The sequence below is a fragment of the Nylanderia fulva genome, unplaced genomic scaffold (genome assembly GCF_048542155.1).
Source record: "Nylanderia fulva isolate GAGA-0341 unplaced genomic scaffold, ASM4854215v1 Scaffold10, whole genome shotgun sequence".
NCBI classification, from domain to species: Eukaryota; Metazoa; Arthropoda; class Insecta; order Hymenoptera; family Formicidae; genus Nylanderia; species Nylanderia fulva.
The window spans coordinates 1,075,146-1,095,984 of NW_028189193.1; the positions used below are offsets into that span (position 1 = coordinate 1,075,146).

Consider the following 20,839-nt stretch of genomic DNA (forward strand, 5'->3'; position numbering starts at 1 on the left):
TTTATAATTGTATTAACAAACATTCAAGTTGATCTGACGATTGCATTTTCGATTTCTTCGGCTTTTCGTCTCCTGCAATTTTTTTTAATCCTTTTCCTTTTATTGTACATTTCTCGTTCTTTTATTAATTTTCTAGGATATATTAAGCTCCGGAGTATAATATACTTTAAAAAGGTCAAATAATCAAACATTACACAAAAATGACTTTTTATATATATATGAAAAGCTTTTTGTAATAATTTCAAACTTACTTAGTATTTATTAAAACTTATTGCGCTTATTAAAAATTTAAGTTTCGCTGGAGTCGTCGAGGATCCTCGGAAATCGAAATGCAATTTTTAATTTTGCGTATGCATGTTTTCTTCTATAAATGATACCATAACTCCATCTACTTTAAGTAAGACATATATTATTTTGTTAATGTATTAGTTGCTGAAGATGTGATTTGGAAAGGATTTGCCGAAACCTGTATATATGTATATATATTAAAAATTATATTAATATATATATATATATATAATCAAACTTTTGAAAACAATTTTTTACGCCCCGTTTTCTGTGTCTGGCTCTTTTATTAGCTTATTTACTATATTCGTTTTATATATATATTTTATCACAGTGTATAAATAGATCAGCGGGGCAACTTTATATTTTTTAATCGCGTATTGTAGAAAATTGTTAAAATCAGGATTGTTATCATTAATCGATTTATATATATCGCGCAAAAATACATTTATTCAATGTAAAATTCACGTTTACTATGTTTACTAAAGGCAGTTTAAAAGCATAAATTTCAGTCGAGATGTCATTAGATAGCCAGCGTGATAAAAGATAAACCGTTTATTGCAGCAAAAATTTTTCATTACAGAGAAAATAAGGTCGCACCTCGTTTAAACGTTCGGGAGATATTTTTTTTGTACAGTAGCTACAATATAACTTCGGAGAGAGGTGCCGGTTAAAGTTCTATATAAAGTAGTCGAGAACACACAAAAAACGATTGCCGGCCTTCGTTAAGGGTGATGCATTTATATATATTTTGTTTTAAATATACATAAATATAGTCCACTATAATTATAAACGTTTTTAAGAACTGTTAAAAGGGCTCCGTTAAGGGCTGGGAAGAAGAAAGCGAGAGGAGGAAGAAGAGGGACGGATGAAGGAAAAGGGTAAGAGGAAAGGAAAAAAAGAGAGGAACATATGTAATGGGAGTACACTAACTTTTCGTTTTTTTTCTTTACGTACGTGAAACCTAAATGTCTAAAGCATTTCAAAGGATGGTAATTGTAATCATATAATATATTAAAAAGTTGATGTTACTTTTTTTTAATAGCTTAAACGTACTAATATCAATCGTAATAATTACAAGCATCGTGTTACGTCCTTATATAGTCAGCCGAGTACGATCGTCGCTGATAAATCTTTTTGTTTTTTCTCTTTCATTCTCTCTCTCTCGTTCTCTCTTTCTTTCTTTTTTTTTCTCTCTCTCATCTCCTATAAATCATTTATATTCCTGTGCACGCATTCCTCTGCCTCACTCTCGCAAGCATCTCTATCCATCATGTATACAGGTACACATTCTTTCAAACACTCTTTCCCTCTTTCTCTTCCTGTCATTCGATCGCTCTCGCTAGGCAAGATTATTCCGATATTGCGATACACGTTAGAAAAATATGCTATGCCTAAAATAGGATGAAAAGGCCTGAAGGCAACCATTCCGATATTACTGATAATCGGTGTGTATGTCAGTGTATTGTGTGTGTGTGTGTGTGTGCGCGTTTTTCCTTTTATACACGATTCTGATTTCTCTCATCAGCGTTCCTAAAAATGCGCCAAAAAAAGAAACCGAAAACAGATTGATCGACGATGGATCGCGATACAAGATGTACACATATTGTCTATGTGCAGTCATAAAAGTCGTTCTGTAAGAATCGCCAAGAGAATCGTGTTATATCGAATTATTGTGATCATACCGAAAGATCTTTCCGACAGTCTTAATTTCTAGGTATCGTTAAATTGCAAATTTTAAACGAATTCGGTCAACCATATTACATAAACATATACACTGAAACACATTTAAAGCTGCTATGTATACATGATGTTATTTAAATATAAACATTTATGTTCAATAATGATATTATTATTTAATAAAATAATATTGACTATTTAGTTAAACTTAATTAATTTCGTCAAAGTGTTTGTATTTTACATTAAGATATTTCATGTATACAGTGTCACTTAATGTGCCATTAGTGCAATGTAACGTGGATGACCGAATTGGTTATTAATTACGATATTGCATATTCGAAGAAATAAAATCGTTTTCGGCTGAAGGACTTTTGGCGGCGATATGTGAAATATTTGGTAACTGGAGAAAACTATATTTGTTATTTGTTCAAATTCTGAAGAAAGAAAATCAGCGCTTGATAGATCTTACGATTACATTTAACAGAACGCTTTATATTTATCGAAATTAAAAAATGATCTTTGCTATACACATATTTTTCGAAGCGACGCAAAATAAATCTTAGGCGAATAACGAGAATATGCTATTTTATATACAGGACAGGTCCTAATTACAAAATAAGAAATAAAAGAACGGCAGCACAATTTATATAAAGCGCTTTGTCCCTGGATAAGAGAAAGAAAAAAATATACATATTATTTTGTTTAACGCGAAATATTAAGAAACCACAATATATATATATTTTTTATATTTTTTTCCTTTTTCTTCAAAAAAAAAAAGTTCAAAACTCGCTTATAAAGCTCTTAAAGAATTGACTTACACATGGAGCATTTGCGCTGCTTTATCATCTTCTTACTCATCTTCCTTTATACAAGAATTCAACAAAACCGGACAGCTATAGCACCTCTTTTGCACATAATGCATGCTATAGCTTTACAAACATGTATAGTTATTTATGGGCGAGAAAAAGAAATAAAGTTCGGCACGAATTTTAAGCGCGGAGAAGAAAAATAGAGAATATATGTTATACGTGGATTATAAAATTTTATCGATGTAATATCCTTCGCGCATGATTTTAGTTTATACGTTCACACTTTATAAACGTTTAATAGTTTTCTTCTTTGTCGTCCATATAATGCCCGGCCTCTCATTAGACATTTTTATTAATCATTTACTCTTACATTATGCGCTGCTATGCAGCACCGGAATACCTCGCGCAGCTATTCTACAAAACTCGCAAAACAAGCAAAAATAAAGAAGAAAACGAGTAAACTAATAGACAATTTCAACAATTCATTTATATATCTAAGAAAAATCGAAGAATACGTTAAAGAGGGGTTTAATTTACAAATCCCAGATTTGCGGCCGCAGTGTAAATAATTATTTGCAATATAGGTTGAAACATATTTAATGAGTAATAATTGCTGGTTATATTCACGTGAAGTTGGACATAAACACACAGTACTACTTATACTTCATTGCATTATTTATGTGTGAATCAATAGACTAATATACTTAATAATTAGACTATAATTATTAACCTAAGATTGTGATCACCCATCAACGTCAGCCATTACCTAAGCAACATTCCCTATTTATTTTTTGATATATAAACGAAACAGTATAATGTATAAAATTTTTCTAGAACAAACCAAAACTTCTAAGGAGACGCCCTGGACTGACTGACTGACCGCACCAAGAGTTCTGCCTTTATGTAAAACGAGCTTCATATATTCGCAATTTTCCATTTAAGTAAATTAATAAACATAATATATAGAATAATTATAAACCGTAATAATCATGAAGATAATAATAGGTAATAATAATAATAGTAAGCTGGCAGCAGTTAGTAACCAGGTATATTCTCAATTAAAATTCTCTCACTAGATGACAAATCTGACTTACATGGCACTGGCATCCAATTATGAACCATTCGCTCTCATACACACACACATTCTAATTTACGATCTTTCGTTTATTTGTTCTGTCTGATATATTCGTTTCTTTCATTTTTTTCTTTCTATTTTTTCGACGATTCAGCTACAAAACAATTTTGCTGTCGTTCTTACGCGCTCACTCACATTCATTCTCTCATTTTCTCTCGAACTTGCACTCGCTCGTTTCACCCCTCGACGTGCGAATCAGCTGCCAGATAATTTATCTCGTTTTCTTCGTATTTTCTTTTTAATATTCTGTTTGTTTATATAGTTATAATAACCATTTTCCCAACGACTACACACTAAATAGTTCAAATTTTTTGCACTTTTTCACCAACAACAACTGGATTGTTGCGCCGAATTTCTTGAGCGCCCATTTCTTTGTAATCGAATTTGCAATCGTGCTTGTCACTGTACCGATGCACGGCACAGAATAGTCCTCCACAACGGCACTCAAATCCTAAAAAAAAAAAGTCATTGTCAAAAAAATTCGAAACTTCCACAATAGGTAACTAATTATTTAGTGTATGCTACATTTTTGCACTTACCGGTCAAACCAACTTTTTTGCGACATACAGCACAACGATTTTTCTTCTTCTTAGATTCTTTATCAGTCTCTTTGCCGTCAAAAGAGTCGTCTACATCGCCACTACTCGCCGATGAGCCTTCAGCTACTGCACTGCTTACACCTACTTCGCTTTCCTGATCTTCCCTGTTTACCTGAATAACAGAAATATAACATATGGTAAGCATAATACAAGTAATTATTTATTATTATATTTTTCTTGTTAAAGTCTTTTTCTTGTTACACTTTACTTTTAAATTTAATTTAAAAAAATGTATTACAGTTGTGTTGACACATTATAAAAATATAAATTAACTTTGTTAAATAGATAAATTTTTCTATGTATATTTGTCTATAATATCACAATATATAATTGTTATAAATAACATATATAAAACAGAGAGATCAAATTGTTCAATGAGTTCTTATTATCAGAGACGAATGTTTCAATATAATTAAATATAATTGCATAATCTTTTTGCTGGAATGCAGATGATGATCTCTTTTTATAAAAAATAAAAAAGGCATAAGTAATTGGAATTTGTTGTTATAGTCCATGTATCTCCCGAAGCAAAAACACCTTTATCATAACAATGCAAAAGATGGAAAACATATTTATATTACGTAACACACATCAATATTTTGTAAAATTTATTCTACAATTTAATATTCCTTTTTTTCTGCTGTTCTCGAATTTGTGTTTTTTTTTATAGACTAGAAACAATTTGATGTATACGACCTTGTGGATTAAGGACAGCTTATAAGCGCTACCTTCTGCAAATTAATTGAAAGAACAAAGATGTTACGTTTGTGTGGAATAATTATAAGAAAAGACATGGAAATACTTACTTCTTTGGGACTGGGCAGATCTGACGTTGACTGAGGTATGGTAGGAATGGTAGGTTGGGCCGTCGTTCCTGTAGCTGCAGGACTACCAAAACTGCCTTGCAACGTACCAGCGTTGCTGGAGACAGTCTGTGAGGTTGGTACAGTGGCAGCTGACACTGGAGGTTGTTGTTTCTTTTTCAAATTTTCCTTATAGCAAAGGGAACAAAGGCCATCAGTAGCCGGCGAACCATAAAATCCACAGCCACTGCGACACAGGGCTTGCATAGGATTAGACTCTCGTTCCATAACTCTTGTCTTTCAGTATCACTCTTTGTTCAATCAAGAAGACTCCCGTTTATATCCTAGTTGCAATTACGCTGTCTTGAGAAACAGTGGAAAGTCACAGTCAGCTTGGTGCAGGATAACTAGATGTCCTTCGCTGCAGCTCTCTTTCCGATTGCTCCTCTACAACCGTGTGTCACCATGTACTCACCTGTTACAATCAAGTCATATATAATTAATAGCAAAAAATTAAATCAAATACTAATATAACAGCTTATTATCAAAATTTATATCAAACATGTGTAAATATGATATTATCATGTTTTGCATGTACATTTTTTATATTTAAAATTGCTCTATTTATTCTTTATATATATATTCACAAAGACAACAGTGTAAATTACATGTGTGTAAAAAACACAAAAGTAACAAAGTCAATTCAATGTAATGCAAAGAATAGTATTGCAAATTATATAATTAAAGTTTATAGTGCTATGTTAATTCATTCATAAAAAATGTATCGTATCATCTAACTGATGACAAAAAAGTACAAATAAGAGTACATAACTATTTCACTCCACTTTATGTAAAATCATACAAAAATTACAAATAAGAAAAGAAAAAGACAGATAATAACACACAATCTTTGAGTGCTAATGTGACCCTGGCGAGCATTCGAAGTAAGAATAACAAGTTAATTTTCGAAAATGTCATTTAACACGCTGTAAAGTAACACGAAAAACGAAGGTATCATAAATTTATCGTACTTCCTGCGCAATGCAAGGTCAGACCACAAATATCTTCTCAATGGAACATGTCCTCTTGCAAGCGAACAGGCCAAGACACACTCGATAATGACCGAAAAGCGAGGCTAAATGACATTACAATAGGAGAAAAGGGAAAACGGTGCTTTTGTGTCCAAACGAGAGAGAAGGAAGGCGAGAGAAAAAAAGAATTCGATAAAGAAGAAAATGAGAGAGAGATAAAGAAAAAGAGCGAGCGAGAGCGAGAGACAGAAAGATAAAGAGAGAGAGACGAGTGGAGGAGAGGAAATAATTCCTAGGAATTTTTACTACGTCATCTTGGCGATCTGATTTTTTTTCCGCCGCGCGATAGCCCGACGAGAGAGGCGTGATCGCGCAGCGTGATATTAACTACTCACTTTCCAACACGCAGCCGTGTCGCAACCGATGCACAACATGGAGTAGGAATTTGTGCGAGGCATTTAAGTAACGGCGGCCGTATCCTTATCGCGGACCCTCGCGAATACACCCCGCGCCACAATAGGGAACCGTGGTGATCCGAGAGAGAAAGAGGGAAATAATCCTCGCCCTGTCTCTTTCTTTCTCCCGCGTCGCGCTGCCTCTCCGCTCTCGTTTTAATAATCTCTCTTTCGCGGCGCACTTCGCGTGGCACCGCGAAATCGCGACGACGGAATGGAGCAGCCTTCACTCCGTTCCTCTTCGTTTCTTTCTTTTTTTTCTTTTTTTTCCCCACCGAACCACGTCGCGGTTTACGTAGCCGGAGCCGCGGGACAAAAAAAGAGTTCGGGAGCTTACGCGCGTGCACTCTCGCACACGAGAGTTCCCCGGCTCCGACCGAACGCTCGATATCGCTTCAATCCGCGGAGCCCGCAAGGACGGAGGAGAAACAACGATAACGACGGGCGAATGTTTTCATGATGGCGATCGCGAATCGAGTCGCGCTGGCTTTCGGGCGGACGCGCAAGCGGCGACGACGGCGGCGGCGCCGCGTGCGCACGAACGCGACGGCGCATCGTGACGCGATCGTGGACACGGAACTTAATCTCTCGCGCGACGCGATGGATATAAGGGGTGTCTCTCTCGCGCCCGCACGCGCGCGCGCGCCAAGAACGCGCTTTCTCTCGATCGCGGACTCTTCTCGAGGGAATTTGGTGGGAATTTCTTCTACAGGAAAATTTGATCCTCTCTCTCACGATTTCGATTGCGACGCTTTTTCATCGATTACAATTCGATTAAATATTTCATCGATGAATCCGAATTGTGTCACGGAATATTTGGGAAACAATTTTGCACAAAGATATATTTATTTTCTTTTATGCTTTTACGGAAACTAAGGGGGTCAATATATAGTGTAATGTAATGTAATATAATATATTTCTATATAGAGACAGAATTTTCTCTCTTAAAATTTACCCGAAAAATTGTAGTAATCGTGGGACAATATTCGAAGAATTTTATAAGAGTTTCTCTGACTAATATTTACACCACAATAAAAAATACTAATATCTATCACAATAAGACATAATATAGTCGATTAATTTTACAATGTACATATTAATGTTTTTTATTATAATAAATATTTAATCAGAAAAATTCTTACCATGATTTTCATTCAGGGTAAATTTTAAGAGAAAATTCTCTCCGTATATATTATGACAAAATATATTATTATCTTGTACGTACAAATCAGGATCTATTTGATTTAAAATTAATAAAATAAAGTTTAATAATCAAATATATAGATATTAAAGAAATATATTTGTAAATATATATATACACATACGAATTTAATATATTATATATGTATAAGAATTGATAAATGTCGGATAATAATAATTTAGTTTGTATACAGTGTACAATACAAATTAATAATCTAATCTAATCTTTTTTAGACTGTCCCTAGTACTCGATAAGATATTTAAATTGTTAGTTTTGGTCATCGATCTGTTTTATTATTAGTCATTCTAATTAAGAAGAAGGAATGAGAATATATAAAAATGTAACAAATTTATTATAATTAGGTTCATTAAATAAAAAGAGATTGAGAGTATATTTAAATCTTAATAATTATTTTTGAGCACGCTCAATAAAAAATTAAGATGTCAAGTTTATAGATTCAATCAAGGAGCGGAAGTACAGGGCTTTCCTTGCTAATTAATTTCACAAAATTCATGTTGTTAATTCAGACTAAGATCGTAATATGAACACAACAATTACAATCTCATATCATTTTCATAATAATTTTCATATATATGTATTTATAACTTTTTTATAGACCTTGATCTTAATTTTAACGATTAATTTTGTGATTAATTGAGAGAATCTTATCTAAATTCAAGAAATGTATAGAATGATCAATATAATTTAGTAATAATAAAAGATTTAAAATTGTCTATATCCTTAATTGCAATTTAGGATTTAATTAGCGAGATATTCAATCTTGTGTGTGTAGATATTAAAAATTGGCAACTAACATCAGAAAGTGTTTTTAATAATTGCATGCAAAATTAGATCTATTGTCTTGTTTTTATTTTTATTTAATAATTTTACTTTAAATTCTATTTTTTTTTACTTAAATTTCATTTTCTTATTATGTACACAATGATCACTTATATATATTTGTAAACAGAAGTAGAGGAAGAGATTTAACAAAATAATCGATCTACTTTTTCCAAGATTTGATTTTATTATTTTATATTTGACTAAAATGGTTCTCGGATACAGAGTATCTTTATTTGAATCAAATATACCTTTTTCTCTCCTATCGGTTGTAAGGGGTCAGAGGAGGTTAAGAATTGGGTCAACTGTCTCGATCGGAAAAAAAGTTATTAGAACGCGCATATATAGGATCGTACCAAAATAGTATCGAAAGTATATATTTCATTGCGAATATCTAGTGAATTTTTATCGATATCGAGTACTGAATGATAAGTTATTGAAATATATTGAAATATATTCGTATACACACATATAATGTTGGAAAATAAAAGAATAAGTAATTCATTAATAGGTATAGCAATAATGAAAATGTTCATAAATAAAATAATTTTTTTTCACTAATCAAGACCGAAGAAAACTATTACACAAAAAATTCTAAGCTAAGTGTTTTAAAAGATACAATGTTTTTTAGAATGAAAATTACATGCTAAGGATATATGAATATATATCACGTTATGGAACATAATTTATTTACAACGCAGAATGCAATCGGAATCGTTTTCTTGAATGCAATCAGAAAGCAAAATTATCTGAGACAATTAGAAAAATACGAAATGTGTGTAAACAATTTCTTGTGCTCGAGAATGCTCGAAACGTCAGCATTAATTGCATCAGATATTCAAAAGTAAAATTTTTATTGGGCTCTGATAAGTATCATTTACATAAAATTTAACTATCGTGCTCGCGTAATCACACATGTTCATTTAATCATATTCAAAAAATCCAGATGACTGTACACGAATATTTTCTCATAAATAAAACAATTAAAAAAAGTTATATATATTAAAGCATTCTAGATAATTATAAAGCGCATTTATAATAAAATATGTGAAATATGCAAGCACACAATTATAAATATTTAATAAACGATAACATTAATAAAAATATATTTCTTCGTACAATACATGAAAAAATCTAAAATTTTGCAACTTTTAAACAGTTTTTTCTTTTTACAAAAACATGTTTCCGTCCTAGGTATATATAGTCTTTAATTGCATCAGTAAAATTTTTTTATACACAATCTTTTTTCAGTATTGCAATAAACATTCACACAGCATGCATATATGCAAGACAGACTTGTCGTTAGAATCGTTCATTTAGGAGGGACTGCGGGATCGAACGTCGGAACAGCTGCATGCATAAACGTTAGTGGTCAGTACTAAAGTGAGATGATAATGCGAGGAGAAGAAGGGGTTAAGAAGGGGGGAATGGGGTATAACACGCATTCGCGATGCCCCTATGCGTTTTCTAGTATCCGTACGAGGTCCGCCGCGATTAGGTCCGCCCTACGTAAGGTAGGGCTCCTACTCCCGATACGCCACACGCGACGAAGGAAAGGGACAGGTGGCTTTAAATGTCGATTACTTGACGTTTAATTCCATCTCGCATTCGTCGTGCCACGCTCGTGTAATTTGCGCCACCGCCGCGGAAACGATATATCCTATATACGAGAGACAAACATCGCGGAATAAAACCACGTCGGACACGCGATTCTCCTCGAATGACTCCTCGTTAACTTTGACAAAACGCCTCGCCTCGCTCTCTCGCTTTCTCCGCAAACGGAGTATTTAATTAAATGATGTGTAAAAAAGGATGATAAATGTTGCACAAAAAATTAAGAACGTCGTATTAAAAAAAATATATCAAAACATGTTGCGTGAAAGACTGTAAAATTTTTCTTTATACGCAGGAAAATATTTTTGTTATTTTTATTTTATAGAAATTAGATATTGCGCAGCACATGAGTATATTAACTCAAGTAAACACCGACGGTTTGCACAATTCGCAGGAAAGTAATTCCTTCCCCACTTTCGATTCAGCTTAATCGGACTTTAACCCCATTTGGGCTCCTGCTCCTCGACTAACAGCACAAACGCAGCACGTGAAATTTTGACAGCTGGCGATGCCGCACCGATATTATCGAATGTGTAGATTATACGGTGATAATAGGTAGAATGAACTTCCGATGTGTTCTCTTTTATTTCTTTCTATCTTATTTATTCTATTTTTTTATTATTCTATTTTTTATTTATTATTTTATTTATTCTACTTTTTATTCTGATTTATTCTATTTTTTTTTATTTTATTACACAGACAAAAAAATCATGTATAAAAAAATATCTACATTTTTTCTCTCTCGACGAAATTAAAGGATCGAGCGTCTTTCATGCTAATAATTCTAGAGCGAGACAATAGCTTCGAAACATTTATTCTCAACCACGTCACAGCTACGTCGTCATCAGTTATAAGTACCGAGCTGGTAAACTCTTCGTAATGAGGAAAGAGGCAATGCCGTAGCAAGGCCGGGGCAAACGCGAGCACAGCTCCGAGGAAAGTCAGCGAGCAACGGTATATATAGTCGGCACGTAATTGCCCACATTCGGCTGATTTCACTGTAACATAAATTGCCAATCCAAGAGCTTCTTTTAGGTATATCATCGCCCGCACATATTTGACTCACGCCGCGCGGATAAGAATGACGCACACGCATTTCCCACATCGCTTATCTAGACGGTTTTTGTTCGTCGAATCAACGTTCGATCCACAAATACGTACAATCTATAATAAATTACCCATGTGACACGCGTTGCGCAACTCTCAATTTTTTAGAGTCGAATCTTGCTTCAAGAGTAAAATCACATATCAAGAAATTTAGAGAGAAGAAAGTATTTTTCATGAAAAATGTATATTGAGAGAAATCTGAAAATAATCAACAAAGTTATCTAAATTATTCGAATAATACGCAAAAATATTATCCGCATCGCGCGTGACAGCTTTACAATTTATACAGTTTATAAAGTTTTTAATGAAAGACGCTCGCGATCCTTTAATTTAGATATTTTTTATACATGCCTTTTGTTTGTGTAATAAAATAAAAAAAATAGAATAAATAAGATAATGAATAAGGAAAAAAAATAAAATATCCACTTTGTGTGGAAGACGGAAATGAGGAAGCTGAGTCAAGTAATAGTGAGAGTCATGGTAAAGTTCGCGTTATGACATGATGACTCGTTCGCTTCTTCATTCATGCTATAAAACGTCTTATTTTCCTTCTAGCTTTTTACTTTTCGAAATTCGAGTGTTCTCTTTTTCAAACTTTCACTTTATTCGATATATATTCATTAACGCGTTGTTAAAGGTGTAACGCGTGCGCGACCTTATAACGTCGATTTTAATAAATTGAAATAAAAAGAGGATGACGTCAAGCTGCCGAGAGCGAGAGCGCATATCGATTGAAACACGTAACGTGAAAGATAAAGTGAGATCTTTCCCTCGGATGTGGATGGCAAAGTAGGTGGTAATAACGGTGAAAATTAGAAGACTGCGCAGAGATAGACTGTCTAATTTTTTGTGAAGAAAAAATCAATATACTTATATGTAAAATTACAGAAATGTGCTAAGCTCGATGACTTGATTTCAAAGCCAGATGTATTGAATTTCTATAAATTTAGAAACGCAAGGTTCTACAAAAAGTCGCTCGCATTTGTTATTCAATTAATCCGATTAGGATTGATAATTGTAGTTTAATTGAGGATATATATATATATATATATTCGTTCGGTGTCAAGTGATGAATCGTGCACGTGAAACTAAAAAAAAGAAAAAAAGAAAAAAGCATATTAGCGAATAAAGGAAGATTCGCGCCGCGAAATACGTCAGATTCATAAGCTTTTTGTTTACTCGACGGAGTAAACGACCTTTCTCACAAAGGCTGCTAACGCTGGACGGTTGTTCGACCTTCGCAAAGTCGTATGGTCGAACTCACACAAGCACCGCCTTTATCATATAAGAATATCTCAGATTTCGGAAGAACCCGATCGTAAGTCACAACCTTGGGGATCCCTTTTTAGATAATCGCGACGAACAATGAAAACGTGGAATTCAACCAATTTTGACCCACTTCTGTGACTTTGGAATGCAATACGATATATTATTTTTTAAATGATTTAATTTGATATCTTCATCACAATGCATTGAAACATTTTATTTCTATGTTACAGAATAAAACACATCGTTTTTTTACGCATACACTTAACTTAATCTAAATTGATTGAAAAACAAGCTTTTTTCGAGCCATATTATTAATCTGATCGTAACACATTAATCTAATTAAATTTGCAATTTCATCTCGAACAAGAGAGACAATATCGAGTATACAAAGAATGTCAAAGATGATATCTTATCAAAGAGAATAAGAAGATTAACGACGTGACAATATAATCTCACTGAAAATGGAACAAATGTATATAGAGAACTATTTATATCATTATATAGTTATTTGAAAAAAATTAATTAAAAAGATTATACGAATGAGGATTTGCACGTATTTCTGAGAATTCGCGGGTTCTCTTCGAGAACTAGTGTATTTTCCTTGCCCTATGTGCAAGGGCTAAATTTAGAGCAGGAGCAGGTAACGGCCACGAAACTAAAAGTGTTGCTTGAGTCCGTGTTTAGACGCTAATATTGTCGGTGGTATCGTTTTTAACTCCGCACCTCCTCGTATGTGGTTGCGCTTATTCGATAATAGAGCGTGAAGAGAAGAGAAAGGACCGACTGTACTCTTTAAATTTGTGCAATTACACAACAGTGAAAACTTGTTATATACATATATATATATATTTATATCGAGGCTACAGGTATAGAAATTCGCATTATTTCTCGTTCGTATAAAATTGTTCGAAATCCAGAGACTTCTAGCTGTTTAGAAAATGCAGATAAATTTGCGAAAAATTTGCCTTGGAAAAGCGTTAACTTTCGGACACGCAAAATGAGTTTTCCAAACTAATCTCTCTTGCGAAACAAATCCAGGATTCGTCGATCTCAAAGTCAAAGGCGACGTTTCAAGTATAACAAACGAACGAACGCGATACAATTCAAGCGCGACGAGATCGCGAATACAAAAAAAGCAACAATATTTTGTTTGATTCGACCGGATTAAACTTTCTCTTAAAAGGCGGTAATAGTTTTATCTTTATTTCTTTGTTTGATTTATTGATTATCGAAACAAAAGCAGCACATTTTCATTTAACAAAGAAATGACAATCATATATCATATAATACTTCTGACAAAATCATCAATCTGTTGTTAATTAAAAAATTATAGATATGTAGATTTGACGTTTCTTTTTTTTGTTTATTTTGTTACGGCTCCACGTTAATGACAGATCAGCTGACAGCTGTTTCCGAGAAAAACCGCGCGAAATACACAGAGAGAATTTTCTCTTAGAATTTACCCTGAAAGTCGTGGTATTGTGAGAACTTTTTAAGAGTTTCTCTGATTAATATTTTCACCACAATAAAAAATATTAATATCTACCACAATAATAAGATATAAAATACATTCGATTAATTTCCCTATTTTTTATTGTGGTAAATATTAATCAGAGGAACTTATACAAAATTCTTCCAGAATTACGATGATTTTCAGGATAAATTCTAAGAGAAAATTCGGTCCGTGTACACTCGACATTATTATTATACACGATGACGTTGCGTCCGCGCGTGTATAGTGGATCCGCGCGCGAAAGATCCGCGATTTGTTCGAGGCCGCGCAAAGTCACTCATAGATCACGCGCACGCGGAAACGCGCGACGGAACAAAATATCGCGTGCACGTGTGCGCGCGCATCCGCGATGCGGTCGTCCCACATTTTTCGCTCACTCACGCCGATCGGGAGATGATGATTCATATTCATTTCGTGGCTCCGGACACGGACGGCGCCATAGCGCCGCGCGTTTGTATGCGTGATAAGCAAGGACGTAAGCGTTATCAGCCTTATATTCGCGTTTAGAAGATTCTTTCCAACCAGACCATTGATAATTTTATTAATATAGAGAGTATTATTTAAAAGAAAATTGCTTCAGAATATTAACAAAACAAAATATCGATAGAGGAAATAGGAAATATTGATTAAAAAATTGTCAATAGAAAACACGTCTTAATTCTACGTACATTTTGACGTCGAATGACGTCAATGTTTCAAATATTAATTTGTAATTATAAGTAATTTTGTAAATTAGATTTTTTTTAATAATTAATACATCTTAAGTAGCAAACTGGCATCATTAAAAGTTAAAATGACGTCAGTTTGCTACTTTAGGGTGTGCTAATTATTTAATATACATATTTATATATACAATTTAATATATTTAATTACTATTAAAAATAATTAAAAATATTAAAAATTATTATTGCTAAATTATTAAAAAAAGATCTAATTTATAAAATTACATGTAATTACAAATTAATCTTTGGCCTAATACCGGATATCTATATCTTGAATTCGTCGATAGATCGAATCCAATTGTATTTAAATTAATAAAATAAGCGACGATGCAATTCTTTTTTTAATGTGGCCATTCCTACCCCATGCGTCTCTCTCTCTCTCTTTCTCTCTACCTGACCTGTCTCGGACGCGTCGAATGTGGTCGAACCTCGTGAAGGCCTCGCCGCAACTTTCACGTACACGCGTGCGCGCGCGCGCACGCGGAGAGTACATTGTCCCAGAGAGGCAAAAGTCCCTTCGTCCGCCGCGCGTGCACACGAAGCGGATCGTGTGCGCACGCGCGGCACGCGCGTGCGTGCACGAACGTCATCGTTGATTGTAAAAGAGGCGAGAGAAAGATGAAAAAAAAGAAAGAAAGACAATGAGGTGTAAAAATATAATACAAAATGACAGGTAATAAGAGTCGCAAGCCGCAAAAGGTGAAAAGATAAACGAAGGGAGCTTCTTTATTTCGAAACCCATAAATGGTCCACAAAACGGACCCTGCGCGCCCTTTTTTTAATGAAGCGTATAACTATAGTGTGAACGATTATTGACTAGCCTTGAGGAATTTCTCCGATTCTTTGGACTTGTATTGTTTGACAGTTGCCTTAGTCGTCTAAAAATATATGAAGGCTTCAAAGACCTTATACCTGTTTGAAACATCGGAAGCTACATTGAACTGACTAATATAACTACTGACGAAAGAAAATTCGCTAAAATTATTTTAAAAAAATCTTTAACTACTTATTTTTTTCCACTGACATGCTGAACGCTTCGAATAATAGCTCATATTAAATATATCGTTGCACATTTCATAATATGTAGCACATTTTATAATAGAAATAGAGGTCATGAGAGTATTTATTTCTAATATGTATTGATAAACCGTTTATTGTGCACGCTACTGTGCATATTTCAGAAACAATTGATTTTTGCAATTGCGTTATTAATAGTCGCTTTTATTAATGTCATTTAAATTACGTTCTATTTCAATTCGATTGCTCTCTGTTCTTTTTTCTTTTCGATTTAAAAGACGCATGAGGAAAGATCAGCTTAAAGTTAATACGTGACGTTGTATCGAAATGAAACATATCTTATGGTAATTTCACGTATTTTGCTAGGTACTATCAACTCCGCACGATTGTGACGATAATTTCGTAACATCCTGTATAGCATGCTTATATCAATCAAGGCGATCAATTGAAGGATCTCGCGGTGCACAAATTCGCGCCGATTCTCCCGACGTAATAACTTGTCTCTATAATATAATATCAGAATTACGATCGGCAAAAAGAGAAAGAACTACCAGTCAACTTGAGTTAAATGGCAGCTTATGTTTTATCTAACATTAATAGTTACTTAACAGTTACTTAATCGTTATATTAATAGTTACTTAATCAACAAAGCTAATATCTCGCCATTTTTTAACTTTCCCATCTAACGTATGTATAAATGTGTAGATTATATATTAAAAATATTTATTTTTCAATAGAGATGTCATTATAAAAATAGCATTAGTTTGTTGCGAGAGATTATATTTAAAGACTACGATTAAATGATGGAAAGAGTTACGTTTTATGTACGATCTCACATGTTTTTATTACAATTCAGGTTTAAGAGTTTAAAGGAAGGAGAGCATACGAAATGAGGAGAGAGAAGAAGTAGAGAAAAGAAAAAAGATGTGGTTAAAAACACATTTATTATCATCCCGAACAAATCTCTCGAAAGAGCATAATGAGACAAGGTAGAGAGAAGTGATAAATTTAGAAGCGCTAACTGCAACGTGAGATGCAACATTAATTGTCATTCGTAGTTGTATACAGGATATATCAGACGTCATATATATTCGTGAAAAGCTATAAATACTAAAACCGAAATTAAGAAGCTAATAATTGTCAAATGTTCGAGCGGATTCAACGATTCGTCAAGGAAGAATCTGATTATGCATTAAGCGGAGAATTCCCCTTTAAATATTGATGCAGCATGATGGAACTTCTCTTAATTGTAGAATTATTTAATAGAAAATTAAAAAATTTCGGCGAAGATTTATAATAATATTAGATTCAAATGTATGATTAAATAAACGAGCGCTTATGTTTTTTTATATAATTTTGATTGGGAAATATAAGTTAAAGATGTATGAAAAATATATTTAAAAAACTTGTTTATTATCGATATAGTTAAAAAAGATTATAATTTTTGACGCAGTCTTTGCTAAAACAAGAAACTCATCGATCAATTACTTGCCATCGACGGAAAATACATTTTATCAAATAAAGAGACATTACACACGAAAAGCGCTCGTGCTTGAGAAATAAGATAAAATCTTAAAAATAAAAACTAATTTATAAATTTAAAAAAAAATAAATATTTCTTTTTAAATGCACATGAGAAAAATATACAAAAAATACTTTATATAAAAATTATACTTTTTGAGAATTATATACAGAAAAAATGAATGATATTAAGCAATATGTACAAAATTAAATATATAATAAATAAATTAAGTTGGATTATATATATATATATATATATATATATATATATTGATTGATTGATCTATATCTATAGATATAGGAGGAAAATGTGAGGAGGAAGAGGAGGCAGAATTCATTATCGCTCGCGATGATCCGTTACAATGGCTATAAAAAAACTTGTAAGATACGACGAAATAGTATACCGCGATTGACGTTAACGGCAATGTAAACGAAGATGCGAATACTTGTCCGAGCAAGCATGCATGCAAGGAAAGGAGGAGCATTTATTAAACTCGTCCGGCGAGCCTTCTAAACTAGATGTATAAAAAAAAAATAGGCAACTCGTGCAGAATGTTGCTGGACTCGTGGAATGTCCTGACAAATTTTGCATCGTATAAAAAAAATCAACTTGAGTTTGAAGCATTAAATATCTCGGTAACTGAGAGATTAAATGTTTCTAATAAGGAAAAAATGCATATATGTGTATATGTATTATATATATTCGATCCATGCTATTCATTTCCTGAAGCTCAATAGTCAATAGTGCATGATTTTTAATTTTACGCCTTTTCACTAAAAAGTGTGATTATTTTTCTTCTTTCTCTCTTTCAAGTTAAACTCCTTCACTATAATTAAAACACCGATTTTAATTACATTACTAACAATAAGTAAAAATTATTTTTATAAAAAATTATCGATTTGCAAGAATAAAGGGAAAATATATATATAAAGTTATAAGATATATATGTTATTTGTGCACCATTTTGAGATATACTATAGTAAGAAAATATACCTCTTTTTTTACATAGATATATTTAATATCAAGCGGATAAATAAATAAATTTCAAACCTATAGATGAGACTTCGCTTCAAGATTAAAAGAGCTCACACATTTACTATATTATAATAGAATGTATCTAAATAAGTGTGAAAAATTTTAGATGATTTTTTGCCAAAAATATATAAAAAAGTAAGTTATTTTTTCCTCAAATTTCAGGTAAATTAAAAAAATGAAACAAAAAATATCCACAAGTTTCATTTGTTTAATTTATAAGAGTATACAAGAAACCCGCCTTAATTTTCGACAAATCTGCTCCTGAAATTTTTCGCACTAATTTAGCTACACCCTGTATATATAATATAAAAAATATATGGCTGATATATGAATGATTCTTCCTGGAAATTTAATTTCGCAAGGCTTGCTAGGCTTCTTGAAAGGGTGTAATGACGTGGACGCGAACGGCTGGCGTCAGAGCGGTCAGGTCAGGTCAGGTAAACGCGCGTATGACAGAGGAAGTGTCGCGCGATAGAGATACGAGAAATTATTCTTGATAAGAGGCGGCGGCGGCGAGTGCGCGCGGCCACGTTGGGAAATACGAGAGAGTTCCGTTCGACACCGATCGTGGGTCTTCGTCTTCTCGGGGAGCAGCTGGAACGCGATATTCGCGATTTCTCGCCGAGTGCCAGAAGAAAGATTGTAAACAACGAACGGGGAGGAGAAGGAGGGGAGAAGAATGCTCCAAGGGACACCTGAAGGGAGATGGGAGATATTTCGTCGGGTGTTTCGGAGAAAGGGGAGCATAAGAGTGCGTAAACCCGTTATCAGATAGATAGAGAGAGGGCATTTTTCATTAATATCGATAAATTACAAATAAGGTCCTAACAGAGTGTTTGACATATGCGTCAATGTCTTTTATTATTTTAAAATTAATAAAAAATTATTTTTAAGCAGCACAAATATTTTAAACACGTTAAAGTCCTCTCGGAGATTGCCTCTTTAATAAAAAAAAAAAAAAAAAAAGGCATTTATGACAGTCTAGTATAGAAGATTCGAATGATATCGGAGCGCTGGCATCGTTAGATCGACATCGATAGAGAGAGAGAGAGAGAGAGAAAAAGGAAGAGAGGCTAGGAGGAAAGAGATAGGAGGAAAAGTGATATAAAAAGAGAGCGGGGGAAGGGGAAGGAAGAGATGGGGGGAAGAAAGGAAAGGGGACGCGAGAAAGAAAGAGAGGCTCACAGCCACACGCGCATGCAAAGAGACGAGACGGTGTGGGACATGGCTTCCATCCTTGAATACGCACTTAGCCGTAAATTGCGTCGTTCCTTTGTTCCGTCTCTCGGTCGCTCAACACGTCGACGCGTCCGTCCAAACATCGGCTCAGACTCCCCCGATCGGAAACGCGGACGTAATAAAATTCGCTCGCTGGCTGGACGCTCGCGCGAGTGAAATCGAGCTCGCGCTCCGATCGGGAATTTACGTCGGTGTATACATGTATATATATACATATATGTATGCACGTACGTAGCTGTCCTATCGCGAGTACCCCGAGGGAGAGGAGAAGCGAGATCCGTTGCGCCTCACGGCTATCCCGAAAATAGATAGAGAGCGAGAGCGAGAGAGAGAGAGAGAGAGAATGGGATTGCGACACTTACCGAAGGCTGTTGCGGTGTAACAGGGCGCAATATGTCAGCTGACTTGACGCGCGGCCGATCCCAATTCTGCGTCACTATTCCACATAATTAATCTCGGCGAAACATTCGGTTCACCTGCGCTCGCAACGGAGATCCGCTTCGCGAGGAACTCGCGTTTCAACACTGTTTCACAATACGCGAGAGAGGGAGAGAGAGAGAGAGAGACGCGAAGTTAGGTTCGGACGAAGGGAAAAGAATCACGACCACGTATATATATATATCACGATCACGAACGACGAATTATCGAGAACTCTCTTCTTCTTCTTCTCTTCTTCTTCACACCCAACTTCTCTTCCCGACTTCACGAAGGAGGAAACCGACCTGCTAGGGTCGCAGGTACAAGAACGAATACTGCCGATGACTGACGTAAAGTTAGATCTCCTTTGCACTTCTCCTCTCCCCCTCCCCACGTCCACTCCGACCGAGCACTCACTGCCGTATGCGGGCGAATGACCACGAACCCGCACGAGTGATCGCCACGAAGCACGAAAATCATGTAGAAAGGAAACTCGAACTAAGACGTTAAAATGAAACTAGGCGATGATCGCCGATTGGTCGGCTG

The 20,839-nt window shown here is 34.4% G+C and overlaps 1 protein-coding gene across 3 annotated transcripts; it reads right to left on the minus strand.

The window, feature by feature from the left end:
- Positions 1-825: 825 nt before the first annotated feature.
- Positions 826-20,724, minus strand: drn (zinc finger AN1-type doctor no). 3 transcript variants are annotated; one of them, XM_029315847.2, is made up of 4 exons: positions 20,239-20,724; positions 5,315-5,786; positions 4,449-4,620; positions 826-4,360 (listed from the first exon to the last, which is right to left on the minus strand). In XM_029315847.2, the coding sequence occupies exons 2-4, from the start codon at positions 5,597-5,599 to the stop codon at positions 4,212-4,214; spliced, it is 606 nt and encodes a 201-aa protein (XP_029171680.1). In that variant the 5' UTR covers positions 5,600-5,786; positions 20,239-20,724; the 3' UTR covers positions 826-4,211. The 3 variants fall into 3 exon arrangements, with proteins under 3 accessions (XP_029171680.1, XP_085337955.1, XP_085337958.1); XM_085481829.1 differs by lacking the exon at positions 20,239-20,724 and adding an exon at positions 6,738-7,278; XM_085481832.1 differs by lacking the exon at positions 20,239-20,724 and adding an exon at positions 6,343-6,731.
- Between the last annotated feature and the right edge of the window lie 115 nt (positions 20,725-20,839).

What these genes read in the sequence shown, in the direction of transcription:
- drn (XM_029315847.2), bottom strand. Translation starts at nt 5,599, where the DNA reads ATGGAACGAGAGTCTAATCCTATGCAAGCCCTGTGTCGCAGTGGCTGT. An exon ending in ATCTGCCCAGTCCCAAAGAA is followed by an intron (nt 4,621 to 5,314) that starts GTAAGTATTTCC and finishes TCTGTTATTCAG; the next exon opens with GTAAACAGGGAAGATCAGGA. An exon ending in CAAAAAAGTTGGTTTGACCG is followed by an intron (nt 4,361 to 4,448) that starts GTAAGTGCAAAA and finishes TTTTTTTTTTAG; the next exon opens with GATTTGAGTGCCGTTGTGGA.